Source organism: Aspergillus nidulans, chromosome VIII, assembly GCF_000011425.1.
Source record: "Aspergillus nidulans FGSC A4 chromosome VIII".
NCBI classification, from domain to species: Eukaryota; Fungi; Ascomycota; class Eurotiomycetes; order Eurotiales; family Aspergillaceae; genus Aspergillus; species Aspergillus nidulans.
This window is the reverse complement of record NC_066264.1, coordinates 847645-874075: the sequence shown is the minus strand read 5'-3', so window position 1 is coordinate 874075 and position 26431 is coordinate 847645. Positions and strand designations below refer to the sequence as shown.

The window sequence follows — 26431 nt, the reverse complement described above, 5'->3', positions numbered from 1 at the left end:
GCGCTGTTTGACAATAAAGCAAAACCATGCCTCAGGCCGGGAACTAGGATAGTTCGGCTGCTATATCGTCAAGCCCAATTCAACCCGTACAATGATTGTATCAATGATACCAGACTTAGAAGTCGAAATCACCGACCGGGCAAAAAATTTCTATCGGAACCAGCTAAATTACTCTGAAAGAGGCTGTCCTGTGCTTCAGGATGGACGTTGGAAACCGACAAATAGTTATAGCAACGAGTGCTGAGTACATCCAGGCCGACGAGGACTCTGAGTATACGAGCGCTCCATAAGACAAGTTATCAGGTCTAATGCTCGTTGATTTCGACCGAGCAAAGAGCACACCGTATGCACCCAAGACTGAAAACATTCTGACGCATGCTTCGGTCTTAATCGGGCTTATACGTGGACCAGAGTCATACTTGGACAAACACAAACATTGTGATTCCGGCCCGAGTGAATGAATGGCATAAACAGCAACAGGTTTAAGAGTCGGCTTATGAATCTTGCACAGCCCCGGCCTTGTTGTTCCAATCTGGTCTAAACTTTCTTGGTTCTTGAGGATGACCCAAGCCAAGATAAGATCGGCTTGTAGCCACAAGCAATCAGGATTACTTAAAAGCCCTTTCCTATCCCCAGTGTTCATGCAAAGGGAGCTCGTATCTAACCCCTTCCGTTCGCGACACATTCAGAAGTCGGGGGATCTCTTCTCTTCATATTTTCTGGTGACGGTGCAGAAATAATAATATACTAAGCTAATATATCATGCCTCTCCCCGGACTTAAAGCTCTACCGGCCTTGCCGGGAGGTCACGCGAGCTTCTCCATCAGCGTCTTCCTTTCATACATCGTCGACTGGATTCTCATAGTGTATGTATAGCCTCATGTAAAGGTTTCGCGAGTTATTATTTGGAGAAAAAACGGATTAACGTCATGAGCCAGCGGCATCGCCCTCATTGGATATGGTTTTCACAAAGTCGAGCCAAACCACATGCCCTTCTCCCTTACCGACGTCAGCTACTCATACCCATACACAGAGGACGAAACAATCAGCACAAGCGTGCTAGTAGTCGTCTCGCTGATAGCACCCGCCGTGATAATCGTAGCTGTGTGTCTACTTCTTACGCCGGGGCAATCAATCGACAGATCTGGGGCAGACTCGCGCTCGTCATCTAGGGCTCTACTACTGCGGCGCAAGATCTGGGAATGGAATGCCGGATGGCTTGGACTTGGGCTGGCTTGTGCCGCTGCGTTTATGGCTACGGAGGGGCTGAAAGATCTTTATGGCAAGCCGCGTCCGGACATGCTTGCGCGGTGTGATCCGGATCTCGAGAATATTGCTACTTATGCGGTAGGTGGACTTGGGCAGAGACTGCAGGGGGCTCCCACATTGGTTAGCTGGGATATCTGCCGGAATAAGGCGGATTTGTTGAAGAGGGGTGGGTTTGTGAGCTTTCCTAGTGGGCACTCGTCTCGTATGTTCATATTCCTTCTTGGTGAGCATGGTCTTCATGGGCAACGCTGAGGGCCGTTACAGTTTCATTCGCCGGTCTAACCTACTTCTCACTTTGGCTGTGCTCCAAATTCTCGATCAAATTCCCCTACCTCGCGCATACACCGCTGACACAGGACCTGCGCCCTCGGAACCGCTTTGCGACCCGTAATCAGGGCGCCGCGCCGCCCATCTATCTGATAATCCTTGCGTTTGTGCCGTGGGCAGTAGCATTCTTTATATCGGCTTCTCGCTGGTTCGATTATAGGCACCATGGCTTCGATATCATTTTCGGGTCTGTAATGGGCATGTCGTTCGCTTGGGTCGCGTTTAGGCTGTATAGTCCACCTCTTGAGCGTGGTTCCGGGTGGTCGTGGGGAGCCAGGAGTAGGGACCATGCGTTCTTCAAGGGCGTAGGAAGCCCGAGCAATGTGGGAGATGATGGGTGGGCGACTCTGAGAGTCGAGTCCGAAATGCCTGGCACGGCGGCCATGACGCAGAACGGATTTGACTTGGAAAGCGGGAGGCGGCATTTGGCGGCATGAGGTGTGCCGGCATTGACAAGTCGCATATCGAAGTAAGGATGTCGGAGAAAAATCGTCATAACCGTTATGTGATTTATATCCAGCGATTTTCCGTCCGTTGCATCATAAAAGAATAGAAATTCCTTTTCACCTTCATACTGCAGTCAACAAGTCCGTACTTGAGGAGCATGGATGCTACCTCCACCCCCCAACCCTCCCCTCATCCCACCTCGCCTTCGCCTCCCTTCTTCCAGCTAACTTTGCCCCTTCCGCCCTAACCCGTCTAACCCAATCAGCAACCTCCTTCTCTGATGCCTTACCATGATGCTCGCCCTCCAAAAAGCTCTCCTCAACAGCAAAACAAACAGCCTCCTGTTCCGCTATACCCGCACTTAACCGCTGATACAATGCCTTTGGCGACCACGGTGCCAGGGCGGAATCCATCTCGCCCTGCTTCTTCCGCCATGAGACTTCAAGAGATTGGTGCTGGAGCAGGAGTGTCTCGGTAGAGGAGCGGAGACTTGTGAGTTGAGATTGTAGGTCGAGAAGGTGATTTGCCAGGTCTTGGTTATATTTCAGAAGCGTCTGAAGCATTTCCTGATGGCAATGGTGAGATGGATGGGTGGCGGAAAGGGCAGAGATTAGTGATGGGGTTTCGAGGATTGTTTGGAGGTCGATTGTTCTAATTGTAATCAGTCACCTATCAAACCTTCGAAGTCTGGGCAGGTTCGAGAGAGCGGTTGTGGAGGGGGTCTTTACGATTTTTCTTTGATACCCTCAGGTAGCCAGCCTTCTTCAATTGCCGGAGGCCGGGGGCCATTCGCGGTCGGATTGACTGTGCTTGGGTTGAGGTATTGGTTCGTTACGTCCAATCCGTACTGGCCCTGCTGCGGGAGCTGCGCTGCCGTTGGTGATGGCGAGCCGACTTGTGGTGTGCCGCCGCGACTGGCCTCATGACTGCCTGGTTTCGGCGGTGGGGGTGGTGGTGTATCGGCGTGGAGGTTGGGATTCATTGTTGATCGTTTTGGAGTTGGGACTTGAACTGACTTGTGTCAACAAGCAGAGAAACAGTGAGGTCCCGTGCGGGGATATCATCCACGTGATGTGCATGTTTACCGTACTGTGGTATACTTCAGGTCTTGGCGTTATTAACATATTGCCTGAACAACACAGATTTCGACTCATATTTCTTGTATTTATATCATGAACAGGCTTTTATATACAGAGGACATCTGCTTCTGAAGATTCATATGCTATCGAGCCGCTTGGCTTTTTGTTTGAGAGATACGGTTGCGAACTAGCACTTCTGTTTGGTTTCTCTGAGCTTGATATATAATGCATTTAGGTGTTTGAAAAATAAAGGGTGAGCATCTACTGCACGTACGACATAGATTCGAAAAAGGTCATAAGGCCTTTCTTAGCTTGGTTGTCTGCTGCTAGAGACCTCAGTAATACATTCGACTTTGCATATTACTGTTAATATATCTCGTCTGCTCAAGCCGATATCCGTCCACCTCTACATAGCATCTGGAGTCTAAGCTGCCGTTCCATTCGCTGCACCTCAGGCGTCTACCGTTCGTCGACGTGAACTTGTCTCTACCACATCAGTATGAAGGCGACAGCTCGCTTCCACTGTGCACCATATGTCGCTTCTTCTTTAGCTGCTGATGTCCAGCCGGCTGGCAACCCCAAATCTTTCGGATATAGCGCTTCAATCACCGAAATCGCCTCGTCAGGCCCGCCAGCTCCGATGAAATTCCGAAAGTCAGCATCGGTATCACGGAATCGACGAAACTGAAGGCCGTGGCATCGTCCGAAGTGGTCGTGTACATGATGGGCACAAGGACGAAATGTTGCTTGTCGAGTGACTCAGTCGGCCCGTCGAGCAGGAAATCACCATCCACCTGGGTGAGCCAAGGGCCCAAGCCAGTACCTGAGTAGACGGGAGTGCTGATGATGTTCAGCGCGGCGGGCAATGCGCGTAGGCATTCAAGTGCGCTGGCACTATCCGCGCACCCCGTCGTGATGGTCAGATTCATATACAGTTCCTTGATGTAGACCTCAGGGTCTTTGATGTTGTAAGGCCACTTCTCTGCCATACCCCCACTCTGCATGATAGCAGCGCGGAATAGCCCGTCGTCACGCCCGCCGTAGGCGATTAGCTGTTTACCGACGGACAGACCACCCGAGCTCTGACCAAAAATGGTGACTTTACTCGCGTCACCTCCGAAAAAGCAGATGTTCTCTTGGATCCATTCAAGGGCGAGGCGTTGATCCCGGAGGCCCTGGCAAGCTCGTCTGAGCCCCAGAGAAAGCCGAAAGCGTTAAGACGATAGTTAATGGAGACCGCAATAAGGAGATGCTGTGCCCTCATAGACGATATTTGTAAGGTTTATCTGGCGCGAAGAGCCGCTGTAGGGCCTGCTCGGTATGGAAGACATTAACCAAAGCAATTTTATTGAGACCTTGCTGCGCATGCATACCCATGAATCCATACTGCTACTGGTAGCTTGTCTGAGTCAGAGATATTGCTTGGGCGGATGATATTTAGAGACAAGCAGTCTTCTGACATGGGATAACCGGGATCGGCCTGTGATTGTCCACGTCTTAGTTATGACTTCCTTACCACCTAGAATGCTGCTAAGACTCACCACGTATTGCATGCACCCATGAGGTAATAAGGCTCTAGGGTCCCTGAAATCGCAGGCTTCCGACTGGGGGTTGAGCATACAGCAAACTCAGAAAGACATCTTGTTTATGGCTAGGTGGATGATATCCTTCATACGTGCCGTTAAGGATCGTTACCGAAGGGCCCGCGGCTACCACCGCCACTAGTACGGATGATATGAGCGGCATGTATATCATTATGCCTTTAGTTGTCGAACTCGAGACGCTGCCGAGAGAGGAATTGCATTTCTCTCTTATACATGCCTGCGCCGTATCACACTTTCACCTTATCGTTGCGTCTTCGAAGTGCTATTTGGAGAGCAGCTATCCGACGCCAGACTGCCGACACCGTGATAAGGTATGGACAGTATTGTTTGTCGGCAATTTGCCGATAACATAGCTTATCAGCCACTACGTTTGCGGTAGTATGTGCTATTTTTTTGATACATTTGACTAGACTCTATACACGAGCACAAGTATGATGCCTGCATTCCGTATGAAGGAGCCCAAATCCATGGTCGAAACGGGCAAATGATAGTTCTATCCATGCTAGACCTTTCAAGTGGCAGTGGCTCATACGAGGCAAACAATAGAGAGAGTATCAACTTCAATGCAGTCGGTAGATCTCGGTCAAATTCCAAGCAATATATTTGGCTCACAGAGCACGTCAGGGCATTAAATGAATATGTACGTGGGGTCATCTCTCATCACCGCCTGGTATCATCACTCTACCCTCCTCCGCACATCCTTATCTTGCGTTTCAATATTAGATCCTTGGATCGCATCCATAACAAGCCGCCGCAGCTCGTTCTGGCTCGCTTCACTTTGGAAGTCTTCCCGCGCGGCAAGCTCATCAATCCTCCTCTTGAATTCCGGATCTACCTCGCCAATGCCTCCATTCGCCTCCTGCTCAGACATTGTCCCCAGATTCACCTTAATATTCGGAGGAAGCGGTGGAGCAGGGTTCAGAGCATCTCCAACCGATAAGGTGCCATTGCCCTCGATATCACCGGATACACCAGCCACCTCGCGCAAATAAGCGGCGACTTCTGGAAACGAGCCGTCGCTTTCGATCGTTTCGCGAGCCGTCAGACCTTCGTGGTTTGATTTATTATGGTCGATGCTCAGCTCCTCAACAAGGCATTTTGCGATGGTGACGTTCTCTGTCACGAACAGGCACGTCTCGCCGTCTTCGTCTAACAAGTTGACGTCCACGTTAAACTCTTTAACGAGGGCGCGAAGAAGATCAATGTGTCCGTAGGAAGCTGCCGCATGAAGAAGGGAGTATCCATGTTCGTCTTGGTTTGAGGCGATTGATGGGTTGGATCGCAGGAGGGCCAGGACGGCGGAGGGGTTGTCGGCGGCGAGAATGTAGGGGTTGGGTTGACTCATTGTGATTCAGTCCGGCGGTGAGTCAAAGAGTCAGTGTACGTTGCAGTCAAGGAAATTCGGTGAGACAATAATCTGTCAACCCAGGAATAGTTACTACCCTGCTTGGTTTGTTGATATGTTGGTCGGTGGCGGAGCAGGCAGATGGCCGAGGGCACTTTTTTTTTCGCGGTTGGTGCACCGCGATAAGAGGTTTATCAGTTATTCATGGCTTGCTCCCCGCTATTCGCCTATGATTCATATCACACTGCCCAAGGAGAAAGTGCTAGGCTGCGCCTCTTCTAAGTGAGTCAATCACCAAACTTTGTTCCCTGGAGTCATTACCGACAGAAAATATCTTGACAATTATTTTTCGCCTTGAGTTCGCACATTCTGAATCGGCATCTCAGCTTTTTTCAAGCTCCCTGCAGCTTGCTCTTGCCTACGGCGTCCCCTCTGAATCGGACCTTCCTTCTACAGCAGCGGATCTCGAGAGTATATACGCTAGCTACAATGGAAAACTTCAAAGCTATCCCGCAAGATAAACAGGAAGTTGCCGAGATGGCGAAGGCCTTGGAAGGCGCTAGGCTGGAAAACAAAGGAGCCAAGAAGAAGACCTTCAACTGCAGGAAGTCCACTTTTAAGGTGGGTAAGGCCGGTGATATCTCTGCGGATTCTTGGAAGTTTATGGACTGGGATTACAAACGGCGCGATCTCCCGACCTACGCTCGAGGGCTCTTCACTGCGAAGAGGAAGGACGGCACCACAGAGATAGTCACTCGGGGCTACGACAAGTTCTTTAATGTCGACGAAGTCAGCGCAACACAGTGGAGGAATATTGAAGCGTATACCGAAGGCCCGTATGAGCTCAGTGTGAAAGAGAACGGATGCATCATATTTATTTCTGGACTCGAGGATGGGTCTCTGCTAGTCTGCAGCAAGCATTCAACCGGAGCTCGCGCGGACACCGATAGGAGCCACGCGCAGGTTGGTGAAGAGTGGATTGAGCGGCATGTTGCGACGGTTGGCAAATCTACTGCGGAATTGGCTAAGCAGTTGCGTGAGATGAATGCTACTGCTGTCGGGGAACTATGTGATGACAGCTTTGAAGAGCATGTTCTTGCGTACGATTCCGCTGCTGCAGGTATCTACCTTCATGGAATCAACTATAATCTGCCTGAGTTTGCTACTCTCCCTAGTTCAGAGGTACATAGGTTTGCGGATGCTTGGGGATTCAAGAAAGCGAATTTTGTGGTTTACGATGACCTCAGCACTGTGAAAAAATTCCTGGAGAAGTGCGCCGAGACTGGCTCTTGGGATGGCCGGGACACCGAAGGTTTCGTTATTCGATGCAAAATGAGCGAGAACGGCCATGGTCCGTACCGGGATTGGTTCTTCAAGTACAAATTTGAGGAGCCGTACCTGATGTATCGGCAGTGGCGTGAATGCACCAAGGCAATTCTCTCAGGAAAAGCACCGAAGATCAAGAAGCATAAGAAGATCACGGAGGAGTATTTGGCCTACGCCCGTCAACAATTTGCCCTACATCCGAAGTTAAGGGAACAGTACCAGCACAATCACGGCATCATCTCTATGCGCGACGGGTTCCTCAAGGAGCGTGGACTCAACGGAGCTCAGATCATCCAAATGGAAGCTGAAAATGTTACACGGGATGTCGTACTGGTACCAATTGCATCCATAGGCTGCGGGAAGACAACGGTAGGCCTGGCTTTGACGAAGCTGTTTGGCTGGGGCCAGGTCCAAAATGACAACATTCCCAAGCAGAAGAACAAGCCGAAGCAATTCGTTGCGAACATTCTAAATCTTTTAATGGACAAGCCGGCCGTTATCGCTGACCGAAACAATCATCAGAGGCGCGAACGCTCTCAGCTGATAAACGATATTGTTGCGGGTTCTCCAAATGCCCGGTTTGTCGCTCTGCATTATGTCCACGAGCCGAAAGATATGATGCTCCCTCTGATCCGAGAGGTTACCCGCAAGCGTGTGCTCGACCGTGGGGATAACCACCAGACCATTCGTGCGGGGACAAAGGATACAGACGAGGTTCTTGGCATCATGGAGGGATTCCTGCGCCGCTTCGAGACTGTTGATGTCGATCATGAGCCGGACCAGAACTTCGACGAAGTCATCGATCTTGATGTTACAGCGTCCTCGCGCGAAAACCTCGAAAAGGTTGTTAATGCCCTACACTCGGCTTATCCTCAGCTTGTGACAAAGGTCCCATCCGCCCAGGAACTCGACGACGCCATCAACTATGCTACCAGCGAGTACTCCGTCGAGGTCGATCACAGCGCCTCATATGGCCAGTCCAAACCTTCTAAACAGAGCAATAAAAGCAACAGCAACAAAAATGGCGGCTCCGAAATAAACATTGAAGCCAAGGTTCGAAAAATCGAATACTTCGGCATCTCCCTTCCCACCTCCTCCGTTACTGATCTCCTTCACTCCCTCTTCGCCAACCCAGCCATCACTCCTGAAAAAGCCCGCCTTTACCATCATCTCGTCAACTCCCGCCGGGTCCAGCCCGCCTTCCACGTAACCCTGATCCACAAAGCCCTCAAGACAGCTCATCCAGATGTCTGGGAGGACCTGGTCAACCGATACGTTGGGCAGATGAAGAAAAACCCACCGAAAGACCACGCACTCACTCCTCCCTTAGGGTCTGCGCGCGTCCGCCTTGAGCGCCTTATCTGGGATGATAAGATTATGACGTTTGTTGCGCGGATCATGCCTGGTGAGCCAGAAAACAGTGGTGACAATGCTGAGCCCCAGCCAGACTGGATCTGCGTTAATCCACTTCCCCATGTCACGGTAGGCACGGTTTCGCCAGCCGTCAAGCCAAAGGAGAGTAATGATCTGTTGCAGAGGTGGCTGCAGGAGGGATCGCAGGGTACGGGCATCTGGGAGATGGAGATCCCGGGGGTGAAAGTCGTTAACGGGACTGTAAATGTTACTATGAGTCGGGGCAAATAAGGCACTCACTTTGTGAGGGCATGAGGCGAAGTGCCGAATGCGCAATGCGCCTGTATTGTGAGTCCATTGAGACTTGGTTATATTGCTAGTACTCCTTGGTGAGTGGTGGTAGCCGGATATTCCTCCGGTACTAGCGATGCAGATACAAATAAAGTCTGAAAAAAAAAAAAGCAAAGCAATCGGTGAACATAATATGATATCTAACCTAGTGTTCTGAGTGTATCTTGTTGAATTCGGCAGGGAAAGAGTTGATGCATCGTGACGCTTACGGTAGCACAGCGCAAAGCTTTTACCTACGCTTGAGTTAAGCACGTTATTGCTCATTTGTCAGTTGTGAGGCAAGGGACCGTGCAACAATAAGAGACTCGGATGGTCAACAAATAATGTTAGCCAGCCATATCGACATACAATTATGTATTCATTCACTCGGTGAGTGGATTATGATGATACAAAAAGTCCGTACCTATTATTATACATATTAGGAATCTAGCCTACTCTATGTACTAGAAATAGTCACATTTCACCTTCCCCACGTCGTGTGTACGAGAAAAGAATCTTTCAAGCCAATACCATGAACCTCAGACCTGCTTATCCAGGTGGGTTTAAGACGATCTTGTCTAACGAGCATATGAAGAAGTTCTAGGGAGACTAGCTACTGATCCACGCCGTAACGCGCTGAGCGCCAAAGCGACCCATAAACTGCAGCCCTGTGCTGCCCATGGGGAAATAGCTGACAATGTACCATAGTAGAGCGGCGAGCTGAAAGATGGACGAGAGGAGGGTGAGGAAGGTGTTGTGAAGCTGCGAAAGGAGATATCATCAGCCCCTTCCACTGCATTTTGCAAGTCCGAGACCGGGTTGGCTATGTTTTGATCATGGGACTTTGCTGCTTTTGTAGATTGAGAAGGAACATATGGGACATGGGATGGTGTGGAGGGCTGGGCTGGGCGGGCTGGCTGGGGCAAGCCTCACAAGCCCGTCAGATTGAGATCCTCGCGAAGGTTTCCCGGCTGCTTCCGGATGACAGGCTGCATCAGGCGCATAACGCGATAAGCAGGATGATGTCATGAGTTGGGTTGCGCGATACTCATCTCATCTAGAGCTTGGAAGGGCAATGCCGACATGAGAGGAGAGGGGATGGTGCAGTTTGCAAGTCAAGGATTATTTCTTGACGGCAACGGCGTGTACATGCAGAAATGTTGGGCGGCCCGGTCCACGGCATTCATAAAGAGGGAGCAAGAGACTTACCCCGATAGCAAAATACAGAGTCATGGCGATGGACCCGAAATATGCGGCCGTAAAGGGCAGCCGTGATCCCGAGATCAGATGTCTGACGTAGATCATGGGTCCCATGAGGACAGCCCATGATAGCAAGAAAAGTAAAGATCCCACGGACCACCTATCGGACCGGAGTTAGTGGTATTACCAGGAACGCTGTAACAGGGTAGGGCAATGTATGCGGCACAAGATATGATTGCCCGAAATGGTTTCTCAGCCATGGCATGACAGAAATTACGGCCTCCATGCCTCATGATGCAAGGGTAAGGGTGTGGTATGGACCTGATAACCTAAAGAAAATACCAGCGGAGTTTCGGGTGGTGACCTACAGGATAGCAAATTTGCGGGGCTTCAGCGAGAGCACCGGAAACAGGAAAAAACAGATCACGAAGCAGACGGCGGCGCCAAGATTGCACGCGGAGAAGATGAGCATCCGATCCCAACGGCTTACTATAAAGGACAAGATCAGCTTTCAAAGAACCAGACAAAAAAGAAATTGTCAACGCATAAAAACAAAAAAGGAAATCGGTCGAGCTCAAGCAACAGGCGCATTAGGCATAAGAAGCACTGCGGTCTAAAATATCATCCTAGGGGATCCGAGGAACGATCCTACAAGGCTAGGATCTCTCGTCACCTGGACATAACAGCGCAGCGAATCAAAAACGCCTAGCGCCAAACAGTCATGGGTTCAAAGAACTTACGGGCAAAGAAGGTATCCTCCTCCTCGCGTCGGCTTGGAGCAGGCAAAGGAGCCCCAGGAGCTTCGTGTGTTGGGAGCTGGAGATAGCCATCTCCCTGACCAAATGGGTTAAGTGAATGCAACCTGGAGAAGAAAGGTGTGGAGTTGGTATTCGCTAGTGTATCTCCTTCTCGTCGGGACCACCCCAAAGCATTCACTGAATCTCGAAACGATGTAGAGGCCATGGTCGGAGCCTCGGTTGGAAAGGATATGCAAGAGGATAAACTGCCTTGGCTTGCCGATATGGCACAGTGGCCTTTACGTAGGATGGGCCCCAGTCGCTGTAGTGCAGCGCTGGAACGTCAAAGCGAAAGGCCGCTGCAGGGACTATGCACAACGGAAGCTGGTCTTTTGCGTGCAGATGATCTGCATATATCTCGGAATGGTGAGCAGCAGTACGCTAACGAGTTGAGCTGAATAATAGAGGAAAGAGCGCGGCCAGGTGACTGCTCGGAAGGGCGCTAATCAACCCTAGGGAGCTTGGGAGCTTGGGAGCTGGCGAAGTCTGAAGAGTCGTATCAATCTACCGGGCGGCTCTTGAGCTCGTAAGAAGTGCCAGTCAAATCGAGAGTAAGAACAAGCGTGTGATCCCTTCAATAATAGTCTTGTAATATTATCAGTACGTGCTTACTGGCCGCCGCTGCTTGTCGCGCGATAAGACTCGTATGAAGTTGTTGCCGGGGATCAGAGCCAGGATGTGAAGTGACGTCAAGGGCTGACAAAGAAGTATTGCAGAATAACAACGCAGCGACCTAGCACTATCATAGGCAGGCAATGGTGGGCTCCAGACTGAGCGTAGCAAATGCGAGGGTCGGGAGGTAAACAGACCAGGTGGGGGAACGGTGCGGGGAAGCTGGAAAGGTGATAATGCCTGTCTATTCGCCCGGCGTAACCTCAAGACTATGCGGTATTTCGAAGCTGAAACGGTATTCTACAACAGGATGCGAAGTTAGCCAGCTTGTCATATGACTTCGGTCTGAGATGAGGAAGCACAAGAGGAGAGGGAGGGTGGGAATGATGTGAGTGGGATTTGATCGCGCGCCCGAGAGTCAAAGCCGACGATTCAAAAGAAGAGAGGCGGCATACCAGTCCGCTTTTGGCGAAAGCGAAGATTTAAGACTTTGGAGGGGGGGTTATGGACCACCCTGGATGCCTTGATGCACAGGAGACTGCTGTTGAGATGGAGCAGACTAAGGCGGCGGTATCCAAGGTTCAACTCCAGACTCTCAGGCGGTGGACGCCTTGGCAGGTAGTGGCCTAGTCCAAGAATAGCAGAGACGACCTGGAGTAGGAGAGCATAGCGCAACCTATAGACGTCTGTGCAGCCACAGCAGATGGTCGAACCAATGCATTTGATTGGCTGTCTGCCCACCATATCTGAGACTATTGGACGGATGACCACCGCCTGCTGATTTAGGCTTCCACGCACATCTGACAGTCATTCAGCAGACTTCCACTACCCTCCATTTGCGATGATCGATGATCAATCTAAGCAAGTCAAGCGAGATACACTGTACTGGCCTCCAGATTCTGAAGATTTTCTAGTCTATCTATGCTTTTGCTTTCTTCGGCTGGCTATCCCGACCTTACAAGATCTTCGCTACTCATGCAAGCCGGCGACTAGCAGCTAGTCTGCTTCCAATGCATAATGTTGCATGCACATGGAGACGGGGACCGGCCATCGTCTCGATGTGGAAGATCTTATCTCTAGACTTCAATATCACATTTAGCCCCTCTTCCGGGCCTCCACAACTGCATAGCACAAAAACGGCGGACGGAAGGGATCGACCGCCGCATTCCGGAGAATACTCCCCAGCCCCAGCCTGTCTCAGCACGGTCCATTGAAGACGATCACTGCTACCCCGCTGCAGCTTAAGAGGGTCTCTGGCTATCAGGGTGTGACAATCCTGAGCCAAAATCCGCTTATCCGAACTCCGTCAGACCCTACCAGATTAATGTTAGCCTGCTGGCTGTCCTGTTTCTTCAGGTTACACCTGTGCGCCTTCTAACTCTATATTGGCTTTCTTGCTCCTGACAATGTGTGCCGTTTGCCTGAACACTTAGCATTATGGTGGAGAGCGACGGGATCCGGACCAAGTTTCAGACAATCCGCCTACTACTCGGAGTGCAGTCTTACTCGGGTTATAGGCTATGCTCCAAGAGATGTAATGGGCCCCACTGAAGACGCAAGATGAAAACTCCTTGCAGAAGGCGCTATACTTGGATCATCCCCGAACCTTGACGGGACGGCGCGAGCACGAATCTACGGGAGTTATAGGCAAGTATTGGTTGTGGTTGTAGCGCTTTCTTATTCTGTGTTCAAACACTCAGAACTTTATATGAGAAGCATTATCAATGTAACCTCACTGCTCTTGCTGTTTCTCACTATGGGCATAGGAGACCATTCTCCGTCTGTTACCAAACGCCGATGCTTTGGCCTATCTAACCCATACTCGAGGTCGCATTCCTCGGGCTTCGGCTGCATTTTTACATTTTAGCTATATTTCAGATCAACATTTAACAGGTAATGTTCGAACCGTGCTGACGGAAGATGCCGACTGAAGCGACAGTCAGAATCAGATCTAATGCCGTAGCCGTACGTATCTCAACTGCGCCACAAACTCTGATAGGCAGACTGCAGCCTACACAATCCTGCGGGAGGCGACAGGCAGCAGTGCAGTGTCACGGACCGCCTTGTTTGTGTGTGCTTCTACTACACTAGACTAGTTGGGATACCCCTCACCCATCGTCATCGTCCTCGTATCCCACCAGCGAGGGTTCTCGGGTACAGCTTCCAGCTCCTGTCAATCGCCTAGGGCATAGTTAGTTTCCAGACAAATGATCTGCATCCTGAGCCCGTCTAGTATAGACTCCGACTATACGCGCCCCTAGTCTCCCACATGGCTTCCTTCCCTGATATGCGCTTGGTCTGGTCTGGTATGGCCGCGTTGGTGGTCAGAAATCAGAACTTACTGCTTTTGACTTTGATGTCTCAATTCTTCGAAACCTATGATGTCATTTAAGCCGGTTTGGAATATTACCAAGATCCTCATGTGCATACCTTTCTCTATGATTAGCAATGCTCACGCTCGCGAGTCATTTGTAAAGTGTTGGCAAGCAGTCAGGATGATCAGATGGCTCTACTTTGCCCGACCAGGCAGCTAATACCCCCCGCCAACGGACGCAAACCAGGTTTTAGAACCAGAAGAGACAAAAAGAAAAGGGGGGAGGGGGAGGAGGGTGAAGGGGGGTTCGGATGGAGTTAAGAAGAAAGAGCTGACACGATGTGAGTCATGTTCTCGCCTGAGGAAAGCAGCAGGTGACAAAGATAGTAGTACCTGCGCCTGTTCAGTGGGTGTTCATGGGATGTGGTCTGTTTATTCTCCTCCGCGGCCAGTGCATGTACCACCCTCCTTGATTTCGCAAACGGTGTGAAGGCTAGCGTAGGTAGCAGGTCTGCTCTGCTCTGCTTTAGATTCGACCAACCACGGGCCTCGTTTGTTTCGTCAACACTTTCCACTGGTCCATCTCCCCCTCCATGTTCGCATATCTTGTCTGCTTGCTAGCTTGCATCACTGCCACCCCCTTCGCCTTGACTCTGACCAATTTGCTTTTCTTTTTGTTCCCTTGCAGGGAGGGAGGTGTGGGGAAGTAGCGTGCGTAAGGAGATTTTTGTTATTCATGATATAGATAGTTAGCCCTGTCAAGCCTCGCCCACTCTGGGATCGACGCCATGCATGACTTTGCAGCGGTATGTACTCTATATCAAATGAGAGGCTCCGCAGTGTGGCTGTCCCGAAACGCTTATAAAGGGCCCCAGCACCCCCGTCGCTTCCTTCTGCATGTCATCTGTTCTTCGCTTTGTTCGTCTCTGCCCTCGACCAGACAAAGAAAGACGGCTATGCTACCGTTTCCGCAGCTTCTTTGCTCGTTCTGTTGGATCTCTATAATATCCGACTCACTCGATTCGAACTCTGTGTCTCTTCACCAGAGGCAACCAGTGAATACCTATTGTTCCCGGGTATCTGGCCAGTGATTGTAAGTATACTTTGAAGGCGCCCAACGTGTCCCTCAAGAGGAAAGACTGAAACCTCACATCGAGGTTCAGAACCTATTTTGTTTTATTCCTCTACCTGTCTATAAGGTCAAGCTGCTGCTGAGAACCTTCCCGCCACGTGTGAGGCACCCGTCGGGTTAAGATTGTCGTTCCATGGGTCATGGCTCAAGCACACCCGCTTTCATTGAAATGGAGGAGCTGACATTGTTCACGAATATACAGATACACGGATTCTCTGCGCCTCAAATCTTGAAATCCGGTAGGTTATTTTCTTGTTTTGTCGTGTTTCGTATTCGTTAAGCACTGGCGCCGGGAGAAGAGATGAGGGGAAAACCACCCTTGCATGGGTTCTGAAACCCTGGATGATTGCCTCAGGGATGAGACGGGCTATAGCTCCGTACCAACATCCCGCCCATCATGTGCTGGAACTTGACGGGGAAAACCGCTTCCATCCATCGTCACTTATCCGAGGACCATCCAGGAGATTGTATTGCAAATCATCCCAGAGTATATTGCCGGGGTTTGCCCGTTCAGCGCGGGGTTAGCAGCCAGCGATCGTGCCTTTGAGGGAAACAGTTCGCGCGGAGCGCTTATTCGACGATCCAATTTGCCCAGCAGGACTGCTCCAGGGCCCCTGCGCGGGGATGACTTCCTGGTTGGACTGACGGAAGCGGAGATGCACTGAGATGGACAACAGAGATATCTACACTGAGTAGATTAAATCACGACCTGCCAGGCTGCGAGCCTGCCAGGATTGCTGCTTCATCATGTCCTTGGCGAGGGGTTCGACTCGGAGTATACTGCCGCAGTTGACCGCCTGAGCCTCGATCTCCAGTTTCAGGAGTTTCAGCGTCCATCTCCAATTCTCCATCGAATCTCTGACACCGCCTCTCTGCTCTGGCAAATCGATCGTCCCTCCCCCACGCTACTTGAGGATCTCCGGCCTTTTGCAACGGTCTACTCAGTATATATTCACCTGTCACTGCCAGTCTTGTTGCTTCTCTTGGTTCGCCTCTGCCCTCAACCCGCCTTGTCTCACCGACCCTGTCCGGGAGCCTTTTCACATTCCAGTGCCACCCCGCCTCCCTTATTTGCCCTTATCGACCCTGGCCCGTCCCCACGCCCCAGCTTGGCTTCATTGTCTCCTCGCTTACGGACACGCCTCCTCAACTCTTCTCACTGCATTACCCTAGCTTTTTAATTATAATCTTCTTATCTTGTTCTTCATTTCGTCCACGACCCATATTGCTTTTGCTGCGACTTTGCCGCTCACACCGGACTTTAGACCGATTATTCAGCTCTTGCGTGGCTCACGATCGACAGCCCGGCTTATTGAAATCTCGAATCCACTCGCGACAGGAGTCGCTTTTATTTGACTCATCCACCTCTGAATCGCATCGTGTCCGCGCGTTGCCTCCATTGAACGCTCACGTCTTGGCCCTTCTTTAAATCGCCGCATTATAGCCCCGACATTCTCCCTTTGGTCGGTAAAGCCCTATCCTTGCCACGAATCTTCCCAGGATCTTTGTCTTCCCGATCTTGATACATAACGCATTTTCTTTATTGGTCTTTAGGCAATCTCCAGCTAACAAGATAAATGTACGCAGACTCGCGCCACCCACCCTTATTCTCCGTCAACTAAACGTCTTCGCTTGCCGCCTCAGTCAGCTTAGTTCGTCATTCCGAAGCGAGAGGTACACGGACCAACAATTTATAACATACCTCAGCTTCCCTCGCCCTCTTCAACACGTGAGCGCTGTTTGAGTTTTTAAATCGTGATATTCGTTTTTTATTATTGGTTTTTGGACCGTAAGGGCTCCCTGTGGATAAAAGAATTGCCGACTTCAAGTTGCTCAGGCCGGATGCACCATGACTGAAGCAAGAATGTTCATCAAAACTGAGCCTGACGAGCACAACAGTGACCAAAACCACTTTATGATGTCCCAATCCGGATATTCTATGCATAACCAATTCGGGAACCCGAATGATGGGATCGACCCATCGGACCTGACCAACGGAGGATTTATGGGAGGCTTTGGATTTGGCTCCCAGCAGAATATGTCATCCAGCTTCAATTTTGGAAACTCCGGCATTGATACAGATGAGTTGTTGGATTTAGAGATCCACGGACAGAATGGCGTTCAGCAGAATTACCTCCAGGATCATCCTTCGAGTGCTGGCATCGCTATGAGTCATCCGAGCCATATGTCGCAGATCTACTCAAACACTCCCGAGGGAGGTCCCATGCACAGCCCTTTCATGCAGAGCAGTTTCAACTATGATCATTTCCGCGGCGTGAACCAAGGACAGCTGAACTCTTCCCATATTCAGAGCGCTGGCTCTCATCTCGAGCAGAGTTATCTCAACTCGAAGGCTCGTCCGAGCATGCAGGCAATGGACCGTGCATCGATGGATGCCCGCAGCCCTATGACCCCCAAGACTCCCGCTCTTGGTGGACTGGCCCTGGGAACTCCAGAATCCGGAAGCTTCCCCACTCAGCCCATCCGAACAGGGCTGCAGCACCGACACCAGAAGACTCTCTCAAATCAATGGGATGGCACTCCCGGAAGTGCCCAGTCATATGCCGAGTCTCCCATTTCCTCCCCAGGCCACCCTTCTCACCACGCAGCCATATCTGAAATTCTCAAGTCAGGAAAGCATGCTTCCTTGCCGTCCAAGGTTGATGCTCACTTGCCCGGGGGTGCCCAGGATTTGGAGTCGCAGGAAGCCAAACGCCGGCGGAGGAGAGCGTCGCACAATCTGGTTGAACGTCGGCGCCGTGACAACATCAATGAGCGCATCCAGGATCTTTCTCATCTAGTTCCGCAGCACCGATTGGAGGACGATAAGGTCCGCAAGCAACTCGTCAACAACTCTGGTTTGCCAGGTTCGGGCACCGCCAATGCGGCTACTTCTCTCCTGGCTGGCGGAACTGGTCGACGTGCCGCCGGTAATATTACCATGGGATTGCCAATTGAAGAGAAAGAGAAAGGTCCAAATAAGGGAGACATCCTTAACGGTGCTGTCAGCTGGACGAGGGATCTCATGTGGGCTCTTCATGTCAAAATACAACAAGAGGCCGAACTTGCAGAGCTGATCAGCAGCCTTGGTGGTACTTGGCCATTTGAACAAACCGAGGAGGAGAAACGCATGCGTACTGAAATTCTTGATGCTATCGAGAAGAACGACCCTAGCACCTTCCACTATAGCCGTGGGCCTGGCTCCGGTCTGCGAGTCCCCAAGCATACGAACCTAGCCGGAGAGCCTGTGTCAAACGGTGCAATGAGTCCTCAAAGCCTCAGTCCTCCGTTCAGCGGCAACAACAACGGACAGACGCAGTACTGGAACACGTCTGGACACGCAGGCATGAGCTTCAAGGAAGAAGACGAGTACGCTATGGAGATGAACTAGACTTTCGACCCTGGACGGCTTTCTTATTGTTACATGTCATTATTGTTGCATAATTGGCGTCAACGGATGTGGTTGACCGGCGTACGTGGAGTTGCAGTGGTATCATATCTACGGACCTTTTGGTTACGTGTTTCTCGGTTCTCAGTGCATCATCTATGTTCGCGTTGCGTTGGAGGTAGAATCATTTGGCCATTTCTATCGATGTGTGGACACTAGCTTGTTTACTTCTTGTTTACCTCTCACCTACCCAACTCACTTCGCTTTTTTTCATCTTTCTCACCATGTTCGAGTTGCCTACAGTATATCTATCGAGTCTGCGTTCTTTGGATTTCTGCACCGCACCAGCACTGATTTTTGCTTAAGGTTTGCTACATCGATACCCTTTACTGTTTCTTGTTCTCCCTAATATTAGTCTTGTTATACTTACTCTTTCGGAATACACGAAGTTATATACTCTGTCAATTAAACTTTCAATACATGCATAATTCGACCATGGTCTGCTTTTTATTCAATTTCATATTGCGAGCTTTCAGTCAACGAAGCTCAGGTTCGGATTGTAAACACTAAAGCCGGCAAATCCTTAGTTCGTGGGCAAGTTTTGCGCTTATACAGCTACATGTCGGAGCCTTGGGAGTCGACGGGCAATCACGCCGTTCCTTGTCCAGAACTGGTCACTCATTTTGGAACGGTGGGAACCCCCAATTATGAGACCCGCGCATGCTGTTACATTGCAGTATATCTTCTATGGCACATTCTAGGAACCATCTAAATCCTGCATGTCCAATCCATCTCATCAACATAAACAAGCGAAAGCGATCAGAACGAAAACAAACATTTTTTAAACAGCGGTTGAAGCACAGAATCAAGCAGTCTCCCCCCTCATCTTCCTGAAGAAGTCCATCACTCCCGTAAACACAACAAGCAGGATACCACCACCCGGACCCAACCGCAGCACCTTAGGCATGAATCCCTTGTATAGCGCGCCAAAACCTTCCTCCTTCATCACTGTCCCCACAGCCGGCCAAGCCCAGTTGTACTTGGGCGTCTGCCCCGCGATTTTAGGGCTATTCTGGATACGCGACTTGACAACGTCCATGGGCGTGTTCAGGATCGTACCGGCCGTTCCGCCGATCGAACCAGCAATCAGATCGTTCCGCGTCTGTTGCGTCTTGTTCCCAGGCTCAGGCTTCGGCATCTGCGCGCGCACCTGGAAAATGCACCCGAAATAGCCGGAGTTCCAGAGGATGTGGCGCCACAATGTACTTTCAAGACCGTTATAGAGCGCAAGTGGCCCCTCGGCAGCGATGATCTTGCGCACAACATCCAGCATGCCGTTGTATTTGCCGGCTGAAGCACGGTCCTGCAGGCGAATCTTGACAAGCTCGAAGGGGACGACGACGAAGGATTCGGTTGCACCGGCGGTTGCACCGGTCAGGATGGCGAGCGACTGGTTTTGCTTTTCCACGCCGAAGAGGTTGCGGTAGAAGGCGCCCCAGGAATCGTTGGCAGCGAATTTGGTCGCGCGCTTGGGCGCCTCCATTAGGATGGGGGCGGAGATGCCGCGGTAGAGGCGGGAGGCACTTTTCGGCGTCAGTATTGTATTGGTATTTTTGATTTGAGGTTAGGTAGGGACTCGTGGGGAAGAGCGGGAAGGGATGAGAGAATTGACATACCCCTCATTGCGAATGATCTTGCGGAAGCAGTCAAACATGCCATTGTAGGACTCCTCGCCGACACCAGCGCCCGTCTGAAGCTGGCTATCTTAATGTCAGTTTGCTTGAATTGAGCTCGGTGGGCTTGATGTGAAGTGAGACGCACACTCGGGTCTTAACAACATCCAATGGGTACCTAAACAAATGTTAATAACCCTTTCAACATGAAGATTCCATTATTTCCGTCCACGTGTGTGAGGAGGGAAAGGAAGAGGATCGTACATAACCAGAATCTAGTCACGCGGTCAGTCAGGCCTAATTTGGTGTTGCCGGTGAATCGCAGCCCACTTACCTCAGACACACCGGCGATCGCACCGGCGACGAACTGGTACCCGAAGGGCAAAGGGGCCTGGGTGTTGCTGCTCGACATTGTGATAAGGGAGGGAGGGGGAAGATGGGGTGAAGGAGAGTAAAGAAGGGGGAAGAGGTGAGGAGGTGAGGAGGTGAGGAGAAGGTCGGAGCGGTTTGGACGCGGACGATTACGATGGATGGAGACGGTTACCAACCGGGCCGGCAAAGCAACCGAAGACAGGTCAATAATAATAATAATAATATTCGTGCTCGTCACGGCTACGGAAAATCTTTCCTTTCGAGGGATAAACGATTCCCCCACTTCGTTCTCTCCCCGCGTTCGGTCTCTCATCTCGGCGATCGTGCTTGATCTCGTTATCTTCAATTTTCGTCAATCATCTATACAATAATCTAAGTACATTTATCATAGCATAGCCAAGTCATGAACATAGCCCAGATCAAATGTATCCAATTGTATTTCACAGTGTCCCCAATTGATTCTACCGTTGGAGCCTCCTTAGCTACGGTTCCTGTTGTGGATGCGGTCGGCGCTGCTGTGCAGCTTGCTCCGCACGCATACCCGGTCGGACAACATCCTCCGCCTACGGTATCCGCACAACTGAACCAGCCAGTCGCGCATGTCCTCGCACCGCTCTCTTGACTATTCGCTGCTGTCGTTGCTGATGTCGTTGGCTCGGCAATCACAATCGTTCGGCCTTCAGTCTCGATGGTTGTTGAGGATACTGCGGGGCAAGACGTCGTATCGCAATTCCGGCCGATCTGACAGCATCCGCCCTGATAGACCGCAGCACATGCGTAGAAACCGGTCGGACAGGTCGTTTCGGTCTCGGAGCTTGTGGTAGTAGATAAACTGGTGGGTCGATCGGGGGGGGTCAGGTCCCCTGTCGAGGATGTGCTTGTAGTTGTAGGAGTGGCCGTGCTTGTGCTCGTAGTCGTAGTGCTAGTGTCAGTGGTACTCGTCGCGGAAACCGTCTCGGTCGATGTGGTTGTTAATGTCGTCGAGGATAACGTAATAGTGATTGTGATGATATGCGCGCCTGAGGAATTGGTTAGAACTAATCTCGCTGGAGACATGGACACACTGACAGCCCCCTTCCACGCATTCGTACCCAGGAAAGCAACATCCGCCTCCAAGCGATGACGGGCAGCTAGTGTACCCCTCGAAGCAAGACCCAATCGTCCCAGAGCAATCTTGGCCAGAAGGGCAACATCCCACATCCCCCAATCCAGTGTCCTCTACCACCACGCACGTCTCATCCGCACCGCAGCAGCTATCTGACCGATTGATAGACGTACAAGCGCTTGTCCCAGACGGACATTCGAATTCCCTTCTTCCCAGTGGCGAAGAACGCAGGTCCGCAAAGCGCTCGGGGCCAAGCGAAAACGGCGGCTGGAAATGGTATGAGCGAGGCAGAACGGAACTCCGATCTATTTTGGTCTGTGCCTCTTCGGTCGAGTTTGCAACGACAGAGTCTTCTTCATAATGCCAGTAGTGCATGTAGAACTTCTCCCCTGCATCGTCGCTCATCTTTCGTATGCCCTGTAAGGGTCTTTGGGGGCCGCCATAGCGCTGAGATACTTGGAATGTGTCTGCTGAGGCTTGGGCAGCGAGTGAGGCTGCTCCGATTAAGATGGGAGTGAATAACATCGGAGAGGTCGGGCTGTATGACTATTAGCGTGGAATTACGATCTCAAACGGCAAATATTTGCCTAAAGAGCAAAGGAGCGTGTAGTTCCATACCGATATTGCGAATGTGCCTTATATCAGCCTGTGCTTAGGATCGGGTAAGCAAGTGGGCAGCGAGAGTAGCACGAAAATTAGCAACCCTAGTACAGGCTATATCGGAAGGCCGAAGTATATCACTGAGAATAGCCAGTTTAGGATAAGAAGAATAATCCATTGTTGATGAGACTTCAATTCATAAATGCGATGGCTGGGAAGTCTCCCAACTCTTCGATTTCGAGTCCAGTAAGGCAGCTGTGCGCCCAATCGGGACTAGTGCCTTGAGCTATCCAGCTGATGTGGAGTGGAAGCCTTAGTGTGCCCTGTATGAGAGAGCGAGGCGGGTTTCCTGCTCTTCCGTCTTCTTTAGCCGCTTTAACGCTCTTATACTTGTTATCGACTCTATCAGATGTATGTCTAAGCCATCGATAGGCGTTTAAATGTCCCGATATACGTACAGTCTTCATCGTCGATGTTAATATACAAACGTGCTCTATACTGGACCGGCCCCTGCAGTTTCACTATGGCTCCTCAGAGGCCACTCGCCGTGGTCAAACAGCCCACCAACCTGATCTAGTGATTATATTCCTGATTCAGGCACCGACATATATCTTCGAGCATAATCCCACTATCAATAAAGTTGAGAGATCACGCACTCGTTCTCAACTTCCTCCTGGGTAATCACCGAGAGCAGCTCCTTCGCATACGCGGCGGCTGTGGCAGCTGTATAACCATGCCAGTGGTTGTTCTTGTGCGAATCAGCATAGTCAGAGATTCCCCGGATTATCAGGCAAGGAAAGTTATCCACCAACCCGGCAGCTTCCATCTCAAAGCAGAGATTCACAAGTTTCGATGCTAGACGATCTCTAAGCTCCGCATCTTTTACGAATCGAGCAACTGAGGCGATTGGGACGTAATGGATTTGGGGAGATTCCGTACCTCTTTGAGGCCGAGGAATCACAAAGCACTTGTTGCAATTACTGCATGATCCCTTCGGGCTCGAGTGTTTATGGTCGGCCTGGAATAATTGGTCGTCTTCACCTCGTCTGATACTGTCTCTCATCATCTGAGTAGCATCTCTGACAAAAACTCAGGAAACCGAGTCTCGCGCAAGAGATGCTGCGCTCGAAGCGGTGACTGCGCTGTCAGTAACATCGTTGGGCTTTTATTCAAAGTTCTTGTGTATTCAAAGTTGACGTCGCACAGGAACACTCCTCCAGAACCAGAGCTTTTGGTCGGCTCACCGACCACCACATCCCCCAGTCGAATATCCTGATGCGGAATGGCCGGTACCCCGCCTCCTATGCTCACTATGAGTCCGAAACGAATAGACTGAAAGGTCGAAAGCATTTGAGTAGCAGCTGACGCGGCCGTGACAGGGCCATGATACCGTTCGGAAGACATGTGATCACCACATTACGAGAACACATGCGGCCAAGGATGTAGGTATTGGTGTCTGACCTGGGGGCAGGCAAATCCGCGTGGATCTCATCGAGCATATCTCGAACGGCGGCGAGCTCAATGTGGAGTGCACAAATCAGTCCCACAGTATAACCTCTTCGCGACAGCGTTTGGCCGGCCGAGAACGTCCCAGTGAGCCCGCATCGGAACGTTGTGCCGCTGGTGTTCCATGTATTGTGCCTAGAAAGGGCCGGCATGACCCGACCACGGCCGGGGACCATGGGCTGCTCGCGATCTACACGGGCTGGGTCGGTCTGCTTGTCGCTCGCCTCGACTTCGTGATCTTTCCTTGGCTTGAAGGCTACATACCATGAGAAACACACGGGTGCTATGGAGGATGCAACTATGAGAAATGTGGTGTACGTTGCATGTGTTACCATGAGACCGGTGTCGATAGGAGTTGTGACAGCAAACAAACACATCAACGAGAGAAGCGACAAGATCCTCAACCAGTCTAGCGTTAACTCGACGATGATAACCGGTTGCAAACTGCCGAGTGAGTGATTGTGCTGCCAGCTTGGAATTCGGACCCCAAAGCATATGCACTGGGTGTTCACCATTCCGGCTATGGCCGCTCGTATTATCGCCGCACCAGGCGTGGGTTAGGACTTTAGTATAGTTGAAGTTGGAAGCAGCAAAATCTACATTTGATTGATGGATTGACAATCCAACTTTCGATCTAGCACGCAGTCAGATACACCCTACCATAAACTCGATGGGCAGGCGCACAACTTCTTTTGGCATACAGGCCGTGCCGACGGCTGTCTTGGAGAACAGATGGAGGAAGAGTCGTTGCTTGACAGGCAGCGCCTGCTTTGCCGACCTCAGCATCTCCTTGGCAGTATCGATCGTTGATGTAATCGTGTCGGTCTCCCTAGCACTGAGTAGATGAAATGAAGCAAACGTGGCAAACGGTGATACCAGGCTCTGGACTTGAAGTAAGACATCAATCATGACAGTAGTAGGCTAAAGGAAATTTGAAAGGAGTGGGTATTTGGGCAGGATGCACGGTGCAGGTCTTTTTCATCAAAGAGAGACGGTAGCTGTGATAAAGATCTGGTGGTTAGAGATCTTACGCAGTGGTGGAGTTGACTAGATGCTCTATTTATGTTTATCAATTCCACCTCAAAACTGCAAAGGTGAGAGAAGGGCCTGGTTCATGGTTGGGCACAGCACCTTGAGGCAGAGATCCTTCTGTACTTCCTGGCTCGCAACGCGCATTGACTGGTTAAACGCCTGATTCTATGACCACTAGTATTCGGTTCATGAAGTCTTTAGCTGTCTCAAACCCTTTTTTTTTTTTCTTTTTTCTTTTTTCTCTTGTTCCCTGTTTGCCAAAAAAAAAATCATGAGGCCATTCCACCATGGGACACAGTACTAGATACTACTGAGTAAATCGATCAACACGCCTTTGGTGGATAGACTATGCTTCTTTGATTTATCGATCATCAGAACATTGAAATCATTAGTTCTTTCATCGTTCCTTGTTCCGCCTGTGCTGGCTCTTACTGTACCATAGCCCCTTCAGGAGTCCATCCATTTTACAAATGATTTAGTCTATCCTACTCATAGTATCCCGTCAGGACGCAAGTTCGACATTAAAAGCTGCAATTAGACTGGCGCTTCCTAACTCCATGTCTAAGGACATTCCGGTTGTCTCTACTGCGACTTTCTGCGACCCTGTCAAGCTCTTGGCCGACGTCTGCTAGCAAGAAGCCCATTCCCGGCGGGCCTTCTTTTCTCGCAACCCGGAAATGATACGACGAATCCCTCTAGCTACCTCACTCGGACTCGTATCCGTATACGAGTAAGACATTGCCTCCTAGGCTCTTGAACATCAAGGTATCGTGCGGTAACCGCCGTAACCTGAACTAATGCAAACCCAGGCTCGACTATTGACGAAAAAGCCATTATTCCCATAGTACTTCTCGCTATGAGTACTTCTCGCTATGAGATGCTCGAGGACGGGGCATTGTAAAGCAATAATCGGGAGAATCCCCCAGCAAGGAACCAGGTCAAGCTGAGGGCCAAAGTTCAAGCTCGAGGCTTAAAGGCGTGGTCATTCCTATCCAGTGGCCGTGCAAAGATAGGACTGACCGAATTTCCTGTCTGGTATTTTCGTCCCCTCTTGTCATGTCTTGTCATGCCTTTACCTCATTGCTGTCCGATCTCCTCCATCCGTTTTCTTCCCCATACGGACGCTGATAGCTACCCTCCAACAGCGCGTAAATGATATTCGTTACGGGTTTCGACTGGCATTTCCCGTCTACAGTCGTTAATAAGGATCAGGGTGACAGTCTAGTTTGTACACTGACCGGCTTTTGCCCTCTCTATCATTTTTACGGCAAAAGCCCATGCTTAAACCTGGCCGTCAAATCGAATCGCAGTGGTTTCTCATGAAATTCGGGGAACTTGAAATTTTGACGCCGAGGATTGTGAGACGATCAGCCACTGCTGCGCCCCGTCTGAATTCCGCTGTCTAGTCGAGGAAACTGAGATCAGGTAAGCATTTATTAGCAAGACGAGAATTCGATGCCATTTCCTGACACTCGGGCGGACTGCCTGTCCTAGCTCGGCTCCAATATAAAGATAAAAGGCGTTGACCTTCCTAAAGCCAAATCAGTTAACTGTCTCCTGGTTCGAAGCTGAGGCAGGCAGCGTACGTCTGTCACCTGGGCATAACTTGTACTAAGGTAT

At 50.7% G+C, this 26431-nt stretch overlaps 10 protein-coding genes across 10 annotated transcripts, besides 1 other annotated feature; 3 read left to right on the top strand and 7 right to left on the bottom strand.

Annotated features, from left to right (window-relative positions):
- Positions 1-26431: part of a sequence feature (contig 1.17 1271..347844(-1)) that runs on past both edges of the window.
- ANIA_01292 (phosphatase PAP2 family protein) lies at positions 647-2208 on the top strand. The gene is made up of 4 exons (XM_653804.2): positions 647-866; positions 939-1104; positions 1195-1471; positions 1534-2208. Exons 1-4 carry the CDS (start codon positions 763-765, stop codon positions 2031-2033), a joined length of 1047 nt encoding a protein of 348 aa, XP_658896.1. The 5' UTR covers positions 647-762; the 3' UTR covers positions 2034-2208.
- On the bottom strand, positions 2208-3025 carry ANIA_01293 (vacuolar protein sorting family 37 protein; the record flags this gene model as incomplete). Its single annotated transcript, XM_653805.1, has 2 exons — positions 2208-2694; positions 2772-3025. The coding sequence occupies 2 exons, from the start codon at positions 3023-3025 to the stop codon at positions 2208-2210; spliced, it is 741 nt and encodes a 246-aa protein (XP_658897.1).
- ANIA_01294 (uncharacterized protein) lies at positions 3728-4584 on the bottom strand (the record flags this gene model as incomplete). Its single annotated transcript, XM_653806.1, has 2 exons — positions 3728-4310; positions 4496-4584. 2 exons carry the CDS (start codon positions 4582-4584, stop codon positions 3728-3730), a joined length of 672 nt encoding a protein of 223 aa, XP_658898.1.
- ANIA_01295 (ankyrin repeat protein) lies at positions 5310-6165 on the bottom strand. The gene has a single exon (XM_653807.2). It carries the CDS (start codon positions 6069-6071, stop codon positions 5403-5405), a length of 669 nt encoding a protein of 222 aa, XP_658899.1. The 5' UTR covers positions 6072-6165; the 3' UTR covers positions 5310-5402.
- On the top strand, positions 6609-9041 carry ANIA_01296 (tRNA ligase; the record flags this gene model as incomplete). Its single annotated transcript, XM_653808.1, has 1 exon — positions 6609-9041. The coding sequence occupies one exon, from the start codon at positions 6609-6611 to the stop codon at positions 9039-9041; it is 2433 nt and encodes an 810-aa protein (XP_658900.1).
- On the bottom strand, positions 9690-11421 carry ANIA_01297 (putative Golgi traffic protein SFT2; the record flags this gene model as incomplete). Its single annotated transcript, XM_653809.2, has 4 exons — positions 11021-11421; positions 10649-10769; positions 10290-10440; positions 9690-9842 (listed from the first exon to the last, which is right to left on the bottom strand). Exons 1-4 carry the CDS (start codon positions 11241-11243, stop codon positions 9690-9692), a joined length of 648 nt encoding a protein of 215 aa, XP_658901.1. The 5' UTR covers positions 11244-11421.
- ANIA_01298 (basic helix-loop-helix domain-containing protein) lies at positions 16985-19031 on the top strand (the record flags this gene model as incomplete). Its single annotated transcript, XM_050613169.1, has 1 exon — positions 16985-19031. The coding sequence occupies one exon, from the start codon at positions 16985-16987 to the stop codon at positions 18524-18526; it is 1542 nt and encodes a 513-aa protein (XP_050469005.1). The 3' UTR covers positions 18527-19031.
- Positions 19128-20674, bottom strand: ANIA_10172 (putative mitochondrial 2-oxodicarboxylate carrier protein). Its single transcript, XM_653811.2, has 5 exons — positions 20531-20674; positions 20461-20471; positions 20345-20374; positions 20200-20283; positions 19128-20106 (listed from the first exon to the last, which is right to left on the bottom strand). Exons 1-5 carry the CDS (start codon positions 20606-20608, stop codon positions 19389-19391), a joined length of 921 nt encoding a protein of 306 aa, XP_658903.2. The 5' UTR covers positions 20609-20674; the 3' UTR covers positions 19128-19388.
- Positions 20941-22198, bottom strand: ANIA_10179 (putative GPI anchored protein; the record flags this gene model as incomplete). The annotated part of the gene is made up of 2 exons (XM_050613168.1): positions 20941-21587; positions 21631-22198. The coding sequence occupies 2 exons, from the start codon at positions 22196-22198 to the stop codon at positions 20941-20943; spliced, it is 1215 nt and encodes a 404-aa protein (XP_050469004.1).
- Positions 22905-24688, bottom strand: ANIA_10180 (5'-methylthioadenosine/S-adenosylhomocysteine nucleosidase family protein; the record flags this gene model as incomplete). The annotated part of the gene is made up of 4 exons (XM_050613167.1): positions 22905-23325; positions 23585-24003; positions 24044-24342; positions 24481-24688. The coding sequence occupies 4 exons, from the start codon at positions 24686-24688 to the stop codon at positions 22905-22907; spliced, it is 1347 nt and encodes a 448-aa protein (XP_050469003.1).